Source organism: Cryptotermes secundus, unplaced genomic scaffold, assembly GCF_002891405.2.
Source record: "Cryptotermes secundus unplaced genomic scaffold, Csec_1.0 scaffold414, whole genome shotgun sequence".
NCBI classification, from domain to species: domain Eukaryota; kingdom Metazoa; phylum Arthropoda; class Insecta; order Blattodea; family Kalotermitidae; genus Cryptotermes; species Cryptotermes secundus.
In genome coordinates, this window is record NW_019743151.1 from 452,953 (window position 1) to 465,857 (window position 12,905).

The 12,905-nt window shown below is 40.3% G+C and overlaps 1 protein-coding gene across 1 annotated transcript in view; it reads left to right on the forward strand.

Annotated features, from left to right (window-relative positions):
• The first annotated feature begins 7,434 nt into the window (after positions 1-7,434).
• Positions 7,435-12,905, forward strand: part of LOC111873849 (E3 ubiquitin-protein ligase AMFR) — an 80,717-nt gene continuing 75,246 nt past the window's right edge. Inside the window, exon 1 of the mRNA XM_023868880.2 lies at positions 7,435-8,223. Within this exon, the coding sequence (XP_023724648.1) occupies positions 7,942-8,223 (282 nt within the window). The 5' untranslated portion in view covers positions 7,435-7,941. The remainder of the gene's footprint in view (positions 8,224-12,905) is intronic.

Here is a 12,905-nt window from a genome sequence, read left to right on the forward strand (position 1 = left end):
CCCAGAACTTGGCAGGACGGACTGAAGTAAAACACGAACAACCTCACTCAAGATAGCCAGCCACTACACCGGAGAATTCAGTCAAAATGAACACCTTGCTTCCATACCGATCCTAAGCCGTATACGAAGTGTCTGCCTTCAGTATTTTACGTAAGAAGGACACTGCATGCAGACGGGCTGTTGTATTCGCACTGTTAATGGAATGGGCGATTTCTCTGGAACTGGATACAGCTAGCATGGTACAAGTATCTATATACTATATTTACGTTCCATTGGGTTTTACGGGGCTCTTCCCTAATACATTTCAAAGCGGAATGTCGTTTTGTGGGGGCACGCGGTAGCATAGTTGGTTGAGGCACTGTGCTACAAGCCGGAAGGGCGCGGTTTCCATTCCCAACGAGGTCATTGGAATTTTCAATTGACCTAAACCTTCCAGCCACACTATTGCCCTGGGGTCGACGCCTCCTGTAACAGAAATGGGTACTAGGAATATTCTTGGGGGCAAAGGCCGGACGGCGCGTGAGGCTAACAATCTCACCGCCATCTGTTAGCCTACTGTCTAGAAAAATGTGGGAAACTCAACATCTCACAACCCCATGGGCCTCCACGGCCCGTTACAGGGATACCCTTATTTACTTACTTACTTTAAGGGACACTGTGTTGTACGACTTTGCTGCAACCTGTTGGGAGCATCACAGCTGCAGCAGCTACTCTCGACTTGCTTAACAATCTTCGGACTGAAATACTCGTACCTTCCAGACCACTCGCCGTGTCCTCACATCTTAAAATGTAAGTCCTAAATTCGATCATACAACCAAAGAAAATACATTTAGTTTTCGTTCCCATGTCTCTTAGTTCATGAGCAGTGCCCAGTAAACTGATATACATTTCGGGTATACACATTACAGGCTTTACGTTTATTTATGGCATATGTTGCACTGGAATGACTGGTAGAGAATTTTGCAGTCCGCATTATCCCTCACGACGGGTAACTTATTCTGCAGTGCCCAAGAATCTCTGGCCTGAAAGAAGGACTAGAGTCGACCCAGGACGGTCCAGGCCTAAGCTCCTGTCCTTTTCTTAATGCCGGGACGGCGATACCAAATAGCCTAAGGTTAATGACGGTCTGAGCCTAAACAGAGAAAGTACTTCTCTCAAGACCTCAAGAAAAATTATGTAGTATAAACATCCGATGTCGGTCACGGTGGTCGCTCGGTCTAAGGCCTGAACTGTCTTCGCTGGCTCGAATGGGATCGTCGGTTCGAATCCCACTCAAGGCATGGATGTCTGTGTGCGTTTATTCTGTGTTTGTGTTGTCCTGTGGGGGTGGGGGGTAGCGGCCTTGTGAAGGGCAGATCACTCGCCCAAGGAGTCCTACCGTCTGCGAAATAAAGATTACGGAACTGAAGAAGAGGCCAGGGCCCAACGAAGGGCTGTAGAGCCACTGATGAATGAATAAACATCAGAGAGTATGCGATGTTGTTCTGGTGCTAACATTTCCTTATTTGCGTTGTGTTAGAAATTAAATGAAATTAAATAAAAATGAAAATGAAGAAGGCAGAAACGATGGTAAGCACGTATTCGGTTATCACACCATTTGCCGATCTGTGCACAAAAGAATAGTTCGTCTTATATTTTGGTAGGATCCGTGCGGTTAAATGGCTTAACAGTTCCTTCTAACGGAGAATTTGCAGCACTTCAAAATTTACAGTCAAAGATAAATTTTTAGTTAATTGAAAGTCAGTAGAAGTTAACTACATCAAGTTTGAATACGAATTGTTTAATGAAGTACGTTCCAGTGGTAAGGAGCAGTCGCATGTTTATGTGATGATCCAGTTGGTCATGTAGCATGCGCTATGACTACCGTCTTAAGATAAGATCCTTATGTAGGCATATGTATTGCAAATATGTAAAATGTTACCGACTGTTATTGATGAAACCGCTGGTGATGGCCAAGAGTGCGAAACATGCAAGGTAATTTGTGTATTCACAATAAACTAGTGATATCTAAAGGAATATATTTTTTCCTTCATCCATATATAGTATATTGTTCTTTGTGACGGAAGAAGATGTATGTAGTAATGTTATTAAAATGGAAATGTATTTAATGAATGTAAGTACCGTATGATCATACAGTAATATAATTACTAAATGTCAAAATCCTCACTTCCCAAATATCAAGAAATTATTACAAAAAAGTCGTTGATTGGAAATGACTAAAATGAAACATAAATTCGAAAGCAAATTTTCCCATGATTAATCAGAATCTCTAGTTAAAATAGCCCACCCCTCAACACACAAAGCACACGGTTCTATGCTCACAATATTCTAGTTGTAACATCTTTGGTGAATCTATATTTCGGATTCAACACACCCTCTCTACTCGTCACTTTCATGAGAATCGTCACTGTCCCTGCGGAATAGGCCTTTTCTTGCCTTTTCTCTGTTTCTAGTTTTCTCTTCTTTTGAGTTTAGTTTTGGCCCTTTCTCTAATTCGCTTTGAAAGAGAGCTTTGATCGTGAAAGTCGCACTGATATGGAGGAATGGCCGAAGGGCGCTGCGTTTCCTGTCAGTTTTCGGAGAAGGCAACACATATTCGTGTCGAGCAGGAGCTGTAGACATTTCCCGAGCCTTATTTCTTGGCGTTGTTTCTTGCCTCCGGTTGATGTTGCAGTGTAACGGGCGCTGCGAGATGGAGCTGGGCGCGGAAGCCGCTTCTGGATCAAACGGGCAAATCGCCAAGCATTTCATTCAGAAAGGCACTGCAACTCTTGGGGTGGCAGTCTTCATCCAAGCTTTGGCTAATATTGGTGGAAACTGAAGTTTCCCTATTCTCCTTCCAGGATTCTCCCTCCTATAATATTCTAGAGCTTCATTCCAATAACATTTCGCAACAATGAAAATAATTGTGTCCAGTGATTATAACTCACGGTATCGGTGAGCCGGAAGGCAAAGTAACTGGATTTTTAGCTTTTCCGCGCCATTATGAACAGAGGAACCTAGATGTGCACGATATACTTTGATAAGTAAAGAACTGTTCCAAAGAGCCAATGATAATTGAAATGATGCAAACATTTGCAGAATTCTTCTGTTGTTTTTGTCCCGTCAGATCACACCTTGTATGTGTTTCTCGAGGGAAGACAATTTCAAAGTTCTTCCTTTCTGCATTTCCCTTGTGCAGAACAACTGAGGGAAACCAGGTTATCCCGCTTGCATTCATGCAGGTTACTGCACAACTTAATCTTGCTAAGAGAAACACAGTTTCCTCTTATTTTCACTAACACTAAAACTGATGGCGTTATTAGCTGAAATGACAGTGGCGGTATTGCACGAAATATAACATTCTGTGTCGTCTCAGGATAAAAATTATAAAAATAAACCTTCTGTTGTCTAACCGTAAAAACAATAAACACAATCGCCAGTCGCGTACTAGCCTTAGTAACATCAGCACCCTGTGAGCACACGACGCGAAATGGAGGTGCAAGTGACACGCAATAACTTCTTGAGCTCTTACAGCATATTGAGATAGCTCTCGAAGATTTCAACGTGACGCTGATAGTCAGTGAAGATGGTACAATGCTTACAGCAACTGAACGCTGACTAACTCTTCTGGACAGCTTCACAACTACTTTCAATCAAATATTTTGACTTTATTTGCCTCCTGTACACTATATTCACATAAGTAAATATTAAGGCACGTGTTGAAGTAGGGAATCGACTAACAGAAGAATTTCAGACTATAAAATGCTCTAGACAAGAATGATGAGTGGCACCAGTTCTTTCAAAACTGTGTTTACAAGTAACCCCTGCAGAACATGGGAACTGTGAAAGGGCCGAATTACATATTAAGATGGGTATGCATGATGTTTAGCTGATTATCACGTGACTGTGGTCGAAGACCAGGATGCTGCTGTCAACAGGACATGAGTGCACTAAGTGCAATTAGAGGTGAATCTGTATGGAAAGGGGGGGGGGGTGCAGAATACTTCGCTGTACGTGCCTCATGGGTATAAGATTTAGGTAAATGCTGAGTTTAAATCCATTATGAGGAAATTGCAACGAATATAGAACACTGCTGCAGCACACAGAAGTAATGGAAGTAATGTCGATCTCAAAGCGGGTTGAAGGGGGGGAGACGATATTGAACATTGGTATCGGCGATCAAAGCATATGTACCGTTCATGATTCTACAACCTCAGATTCCCTCAGTGTTTGTGGATATTAAGCTTTACTATACGTGACTTGCTTTGAGGTGTCTCAGTGCATGTTGTACGCGCAATTTGAATTGCTATAGACGAAATGTTTTCTCGGTTGCTTTTTTAATGAATTGACATTGCTGAGAACGTTTATTCGTCTGATTGGTGCAAGTGAATTGAGGTCGTGGCCTAAACAGACTTTTTTTATTGCTAGTGGGGTGGGGTTAAGTCCCTTGTACTGCGGCCACTTCTGGCCTATTGTACCAGCCCCAGATGATAGGTGAGGGTGATTGTGGAGCAATTGGTGGAGTGAAGGGGAAACCGAAGTACTGGGGGAAAACTTGACACTTTGTCCACCACAAATTCCACTTGACCAGACCCGGGATTGAACCCGGGCCGCCGCGGTGGGAAGCCAGCGACTAACCGCTTGAGCTATGGCGCGGCCGTAAATAGACTTAGTTTGGATGTTAGTTGGATGGAAGGAATTTCGGGGGTTGAATAGCAGTAAACCTTATCGAGTGGGCTGCGGCTTCTGATACTTCATCGTCACAGAGATGACACCAGAGTACACTCGGTGTCATGTTACCAGTTATATAACTCTCTTATCGATTGGGACTCCACTGTACCTGATTCACAGATGGCAGCAAAGGAAAACTGAAGCTAGGCTGTATTGTCAGATTTGAGGTTCTACTTGCTTCACTTACACTTCGAAGTTAAGAATGAATGCAGCGCGTCCCTCCGAAACGTCTGTAAATTTCTATCAAACTGCACAATGTAACATCCCAGAAGACACTACTCTTTTTCATGTCGGCAATTCTGTGCTGCACACGGATATACTCGACGTACTGAGTGCTTGGAAAAACGAGGAAGAACAGTTCAGAACTTTAATAAACTATGCAAAGGAGTACCAGTAGCTCAGTCGGTACGGCTACGGGCTGGACTGCCGGGGTTCGATTCCCGGCAAAGGCTAGATTTTTCCCTCCTTCACAGTCCCAACCGGCTTCGGAGCTCAAGCAGACTCCTGTCCAATGGGTACCGCGTGCCCTTTCCCAGAGGGTAAAGCGGCCGGGGCGTGAAGCTGACGACGCGGAGCTATACCTCCACTCTCCCATATATCTTCATGTCATAGTGCTTAATTAATTAAGTATAGGGGCGAATTTACCTTTAGTATATTATGCAAGAAAGTGAAATGTTCATGACAAATATTGGTATTCTCAAAGTCGTCACCCTCACTTCCTCCAGTCCCAGGGAAAAAGGTATGGAAACCCAAATTTCCTGTTGCGTTGTAAACATTTGTTTGTTGGACATATTTACATACATTTCAAGAAGAAATTTTACGAAGTTGGTGAAAGTAAAGCATCCCGCACAATGTCACAATGTCTTTTTGTGAAGTTGGGTATGGAACGACGCCTTAAGTATCGAGACTATATATTATATGTTTTACGGAAACGGAACAAAAGAATATTGATACTGAACACATCGATCTAGCGGCGAAACTGTGAACTTGCGTTCAAGCATTGCTTCATTCCAGTCTTGACCAGGACACGGCTATCCTGGCAGATTTGCGTGGTATCTCTCAGTCCTCTCAGATAAATGCTGGGCTAGCACTTCGATTAGCCACGATTGTTTCCTTCCAAATCTTTTCAAATTCATTAGTCATCCGACGCTGCATAATCTCGATACCGAGTGTGTCGTTAAATAACCAACTGTAAAAACAACACCAATTACCGATAGGCTAATTACACAACTAATTCAACGTCTGCAAACACATTATTCTCGAGTCAGAGTAAAATGAATGTAAAGGTAAGCGTAAAGCTATCCCTGTAACAGTCGGTGGAGGCACATGTGGTTATGAGACGTCGAGGCTTCCACACTTTCCCTAGACAGTCGGCTCACAGATGGCGGTAAGGTTGTTAGCCTTACGCCCCGGCCGCCCTTTACCCCCAAGAAGATTCCTGGTACTCATTTCTGTTAGAGGCTGAGTCGACCCCAGGGCCATAGTGCGGCTGGAAGGGTTAGATCAATTGAAAAAATCCACTTCGTCGGGGCTAGAACCCGTAACCTTCTGGCTTGTAGCATAGTGCCTCAACTAACTACGCTACTGCGTGCCCCCAAAATGAATGCAAAGAAGCGAAATAAATTAAAACAATCCAACAATTTAACTACTATGTCAGCAACCGGGACCATGGTGACGGTATGAAAAATAGTTGAACTTCCTTGTTCAAGTATCAACTAAAGAGAACTAAAACAATTATGTGTGTGCAAGTGACCATATGTACATGAAGTTTTGCTAGCGGATTTGAGGTTCTCGCAGCTGTGGTTACGAACAGTTCTATCTTCTGTAGTGCCGTGTGGTCTATTGACAGTCAACCCGAAATTTTGTTGACTTTCTCTGTTGCTAGCATTTAGCTACAATGGGGCCTGCCAGGCTGGTAGTTCGGTGTGCCGGGAAAAGGAAGTTTTCCGCCTAAGATTTTGTCACATTTTCTAGGGCTTTATAAGATCATAATTGATTTCCCTTGCGAAATACTCATCGCCAATGTTTCTGTGTACGGAAATTTTCTACAGTTTTTTTAAAGAATATTTGATACAAAAATATACAAGACTTGATTGGTTCTTACACATTCTGTTTTCTTTCTGGACTGGAATTGATGCTGCACGATGGTATGAATGATTAGATTACCGAAGAATTTTAAAATATAGTCAGCGTTCTACACATGTCAATTTCGTATTTCAGAATACAAAATTATACATTTAAATAATATGACGGTATTCACTTTCGCTTCGCCCTCCGAATTTCTTTGTTTCGCCGCCTCTGATTTTGAAACAAATCCAAATTAATGTGATCGCAGTAGTAGAAGCTAATTTGAACATAGTGTCGTCTGGGATATGACGTCTTGTAGTCTGGTAGTTACGGATAGTTTTTTTTTAGCCTGAAGATGAATCCAATAAAGCCCATCAAAACGCTAGTAAACATATACCTTCATATTCATGAAATCGTAAGTGTTCTGTTAGTGTCCTCTAGGAACAGTTTAAGGAAGAATAATTTAATTGTCAGTTCAATCGTTAGGTGGCAGGAGTATCTTCAATGGCATCGATGCGTGAGCTAATCGTAAGTGTACTGTTAGTGTCCTCTAGGAACAGGTTAAGGAAGAAATATTTGTCAGTTCAACCGTTAGGTGGCAGGAGTATGTTCAATGGCATCAATTCGTATGTTTGTGAAATTAATAGCTTTGAATCATTTTGTGTGGCGGAATTGTTGTGTATTGTTCTGCTAAATTGAAATTTGTTTTAATAATTTTGTCCTTCGTATCATACGTTTTCTGTAGTCTGTGTTTTGTATGAACACAATTCCACCTCATTTCTTTCATCAGTCTAACCAACAAAGACATTTTCGATAATGACAGTAATTGTTTAGGCGTATTTAATTTCGTTGCTCAGTATAAAGGCCATCTCAATAAAATAAGAAATTATTATGTCTGACCATATTCAAATATATTCGTAGAAGTTTCACATCTGAAGGAAATCGTTGGCTTTCTGATAACCTTGTGGTATTAATCTTGTGTAAATATTGGTCACACTGATGCGTACAGTGTATTGAATGGGGCATGTGAAGTTTTTAGGAAGACGGTTTGTGATACAAATACCGGTGATTGGTACAAAATTTTTCCAAATTGTTATGTTGTATGTTGTAACGTTGATATGATTCGATACTCCTACGTACTGTGGTAGTAAACAATACAGCATGCCAGTTATTCTTCTTGATAGATTACCATTACCAAGTTTGCAGGCATACACCATCATTAGTGTCGTGTTGCTGTCATGTTCAGTTTACTATGCAGTACAAATAACCAGTGATCCAGATTGGAAAGTGAATTCAACCACATCAAGATCGAATTTTGAGCCAAATGAAAACGAATCGGGTGAAAGTATACTACCTCCAGCCAATTTCCATCATAATGAAACTGTGGGTTATCACCTCAGTCAGTTGGTGACATTTATGATTCAAGAACCACTCTGCATATGGGTAAGTTAATGTAAAGTGAATGGTCTGCTTGATTGTGTGGATAATATATAGCAATATGGTATGGTGGCCAAAATTGTGGTGTTGTGTTCTGTAGTTAGTGGACCTAATATAATTATTCATACGTATCTAGCAACACTGTCAGTGAATTGGATTTTATTTAAGGTTTATGGAATGACACCGTCATCCTAATTTCATGCAATTGCTCACCCTATTGTAAACTTATTCATCTAATGTTTTGTGCCTGTATTTAAATTACTGTGTGTTTTTGCTTTAAGATAATTTTTCTTTTTTTAAATAATGTACCATTTGGGACAAAAGGTTGGGATATATGGACATACTTTTGCAGAAAATAGTTTTAGATTTACTGTGTTGCAGCCTATTTTTTTTTTTATTTTGGTATGCTCATGTGCTGGGGCCTTCATCAAATCACACAAGAGAGCTCATACTGCTTTCATTTAAGGCTCATTTTGCTTCTGATGACAAAGTAATAGTAAGAATAGCACGATAAGATGGTGCAATTTACTGATGCAGAATGTCAGTACGCATTTCATGTACAGATTTTGTGTTGGTAGTTCCAGAGCTGCATTGATATTTAGATTTGAGGCAACCCAACAGACACATGTTTGCAATGGTACACTGCAGCTCAGGGGAACTAGATGCATTCATGCTAATTCATGAGCTCACATATGAAATGGGCCCCTCACAGGGTGCCATTTGGCATATACTGTATAAGGAACAGTTCTGTCTTTTTCACGTGGAAGAACCACATTCAGTGGCAGTAAGCCTTGCCTTCAGTTCTCTCAGTGACTTTACAAAAAACTGTAGTTGAACTGACTTGTGTCAAGTATTGCGAGTTGATGAGGCAGTATTGACAAAGATTGAATTAAACATTCTCCACAGTCTACATGAATGGGAACTGGGGAATGCTCATTCTACTAGATTCTGGAATTGTTGACAGTTACCTGATTGCACAGAATATAATAGTGATTAGTGGAATCTGGTACAGCAATTTCCTTGAGAGAACACTTCCACTTTTATTAGAGGATTTATTCCTTATGTTCATGAGGTTACGTGATTTCAGCATGATAGTGGCCCCCTCCCCCATTTTCCACCTGAGGTATATAATGGGTTGAACAACAGTTTTCTGGACACGTGGATTGGCTGTGGGTGGCATCCATGTTCTCCTGATCTGAACTGACTTTTTTTTTCTTGTGGGAATGAATAAAAGAAGATACTGATACGGTGGAAGTACGAGATAGTGGTGACCTGCTCAGTCACATCCTGCTAACTGTGACAGACAGTAGGGGCCAACCTAAAGAACTGGCTCATGGAGGATTCCATGCAAAACTAGGTCTTACCAAAAGTCTATGGCAACTGAATCTTTTATTTTAATGAAACTTGGTATAACCAAAAGTTTGTATGACATAGTAAAAGTAAAATTGTTTGTCTTGTAACTCATTGGTTTTGAAGACAGAGAATGCTTAAGTCTGTGTTATACTGGCTATTTTCACATCATCCGTGGAAGCATTAAATGATACAATAAATTGTACCTCTGAAACTAATGGATGTATTTGAATGGAACTGAAATCACTGGAAGTGACATAAAAGACTATCAAATGATATATAAAACTTTGTTATAGCTTGAGTTTTTCAAAGTGTAAGAAAGTATACTTGATGAAATTGGCCCTGAAAACATTACAACTTCCAGTTACATTCCATTTCTTGGGTAAAGGACAAAAAAGTGAAAATATGAGGAGGTAGCTGTCACTTGCCATGCATACAATGTGAATTTCATGTTCTTTTTCATTCTCTGGCTGAGAAATGATTGAATACAATGGTGTATATTTAGTCACATGTCACATTATCACAGGACAAAACTCATAAACATGTCATCAGTTTACATTATCTTTCCACGACATATGTATCAATGTACAAATTTTTTATCTAGTGATGGAACATCTGTTATTTCATTTTCGTGGATTAGTTTGGTTGTACTCTTGTTATTGGTTGTATAACTTGCAATATGCTTTCCATTTAAATGCTATGAATTTCATCCTTCTGTGGCCTGTGGAAAGGTTGGGATGGGCCTTTGCAGCATGCATGTTTTTGACAAGACGGTCTGTATTTTCATCACTGTTTTCTGTCATAACAACAAATCTTTATACAAAACGTCTTTGTATTAAAAGTTACAAACATCTTGATCAGGGTTTCCTGCTGCCTCCAAGCAGGTAACAGAGACCAATGGAATGTACACTCTTCACCGTAGTTTAAATGTATTAAAAGATTGAGAGTCAGAATAAGAATTTATTACATTCTGTAGATCCTGTATGACCAAACCAAGGATTTAGAATATACTCAATGTAAGTACAAATATAAATACATAGGTAATACAACTAGTTACAGTTTCGCAAGTATATTAAGTAATGGATAACCAGGATTCGATTCCTGGCATGGGCAAGAGATTTTTCTGTACTCCACAGTATTCAGAGCAGCTCTGGGGTGCATCCATCCTCCTATCAAATAGGTACTGGGGCTCTTTCCTCAGGGATGAAACAGCTGGGGCACGATGCTGACCACTCGCCATTATCAGGTGCTGAGGTCAAGAAGGGTGAATGGTGAAGCCATACCTCAGCTTCCCCATATGTCTTCATGGCATGGTGCTTAATTAATTAAGCACAAGAACAGATTTACCTTTTACTTTTGCTGAACTAAATAATTATGCCAATAAACATTTTCTTCATAAATTTACATATGTAATAATTTTCAATGAAAATAAGTTGATTTGCGTAGTAGGAGGCTTGAGCTAAGAGATAATCTTTAAATGCTGTTGAAGTACTATGATAGCATGCTCTAAACTTTGTGTGATAAGTGGAAGGTCATTGATTTACCTTATTCCTGTGTGGTTCCGTTCTTTCTGATACCTGGTGAGGTTAGCATTGTCATATATAGGCCATATTTATCACTTTTGTTTGTATTGTGTGTATCGGAATAATAATCAGTAATTAAAAGATAAACAACCTAAGAAAATGGATATGAGGTTTGGTACTTGGAATGTTAGAAGTAAGTATAGGGCAGGGTTGCTCAGGGCAGTGCCCAACAAGAGGAAATCTCAAAATGTAAGTTACATTTAAGGGGAGTACAGGAGGTCAGATGGGACAGAGGTGGCACCGAAGCAGCAGGCAGATATACATTTTTCTATGGAAAGGGGAATGAGAATTGTGTATTAGGTACAGGTTTTTTGTACATAAGAGAATCTGTCAACAGTTAAGAGGGTAGAGTTCATTAGGGATAGGATGTCATACATGATACTAAGAAGTCTCTGGTGTGATATCATCGTTCTGAATGTTCATCCTCCAGCAGAGGACAAAATTGGTGATATTAAGGCTAGGTTCTACAAAGAACTGGAAGATGTATTTGATACACTTCTGAAGTACCATATGAAAATTTTGTTAGGATGTTTCAATGCCAAAGTAGGTAAGGAAAACATTTTCAAAACAACAATTGGGAATGAGAATTTACATGAAAATAGTAATGCTAATGGAGTTATACTAAACTTTGCTGCATAAAAAAATACTTTTTTTAATGCTAGTGGGGTTGGAATAAGTCCCTTGTACTGTGGCCACTTCTGGCCTATTGTACCAGCCACTGATGATAGGTGAGGAAAACCTGCCCCAGCGCCACTTTGTCCACCACAAATCCCACTTGACTAGACCCGGGATTGAACCCGGGCCGCTGCGGTGGGAAGCCAGCGACTAACCGCTTGAGCTATGGTGCAGCCCTCAAAAAAACTTACTGTCAAAAGTACGATATTCCTACATCATAACATTCTTATATTAACTTAGATGTCTCCTGACACAACAAAATCGACCATGTTTTAATAGACAGAAGACGGCATTCAAATATACTTGATGTCCGATCATTCAGGGCAACAGATTGTGATACTGACCACTACCCGGTGGTGGCAAAGGTTTGGGAAAGACTGGCAGTAAGCAAACACAGAACACACAGAGTTCCTATGGAGAGGTTCAATCTCAAGAAATTAAATGAGGTAGAGGGTAAAGAGTTGTATTGTGTTGAAATCTGAAATAGGATCGTGGCTTTGGAAAACTTGGACATTGAGGTGGATGGTAATAAAGCTTGGGAAACTATTAGAGAGAATATCAAAATTTCTCCCAAAGAGAGAAGCTTATTATGAATTGAAGGAGCATAAGCCATGGTTTGATGAAGTAATGCTCAGAATTATTAGACCAAAGGAAACAAGCCAAATTGCAGTGGTTACAGGATCCAAGTGAAATAAATGGGGATAATCTTAAGAATATAATATGTGAAACCAGCAAGCATTTCAGGAACAAAAAGAGGGAATATCTGAAAGACAAAATTGATGAGCTTGCAACAAAAAGTGAGAACAAGAACATTAGAGACCTGTATAGAGGAATAAATGACTTTAAGTGGGGTTACCAACCTAGAAGTAACTTAGTGAAGGATGAGAATGGTGATCTGCTTGCATATTCCCACAACATTTCGAATATGTGGAAGAACTACTTCTCTCAGTTACTGAATGTACATAGGGCCAGGGATGTTAGGCAGATAGAAATACATACAGCTGGGCCGTTCATACCTGAGCCTATGCCTTTTGAGGCTGAAGTTGCCATTGCAAAATTGAAAAGGTATAAATTGCCAGG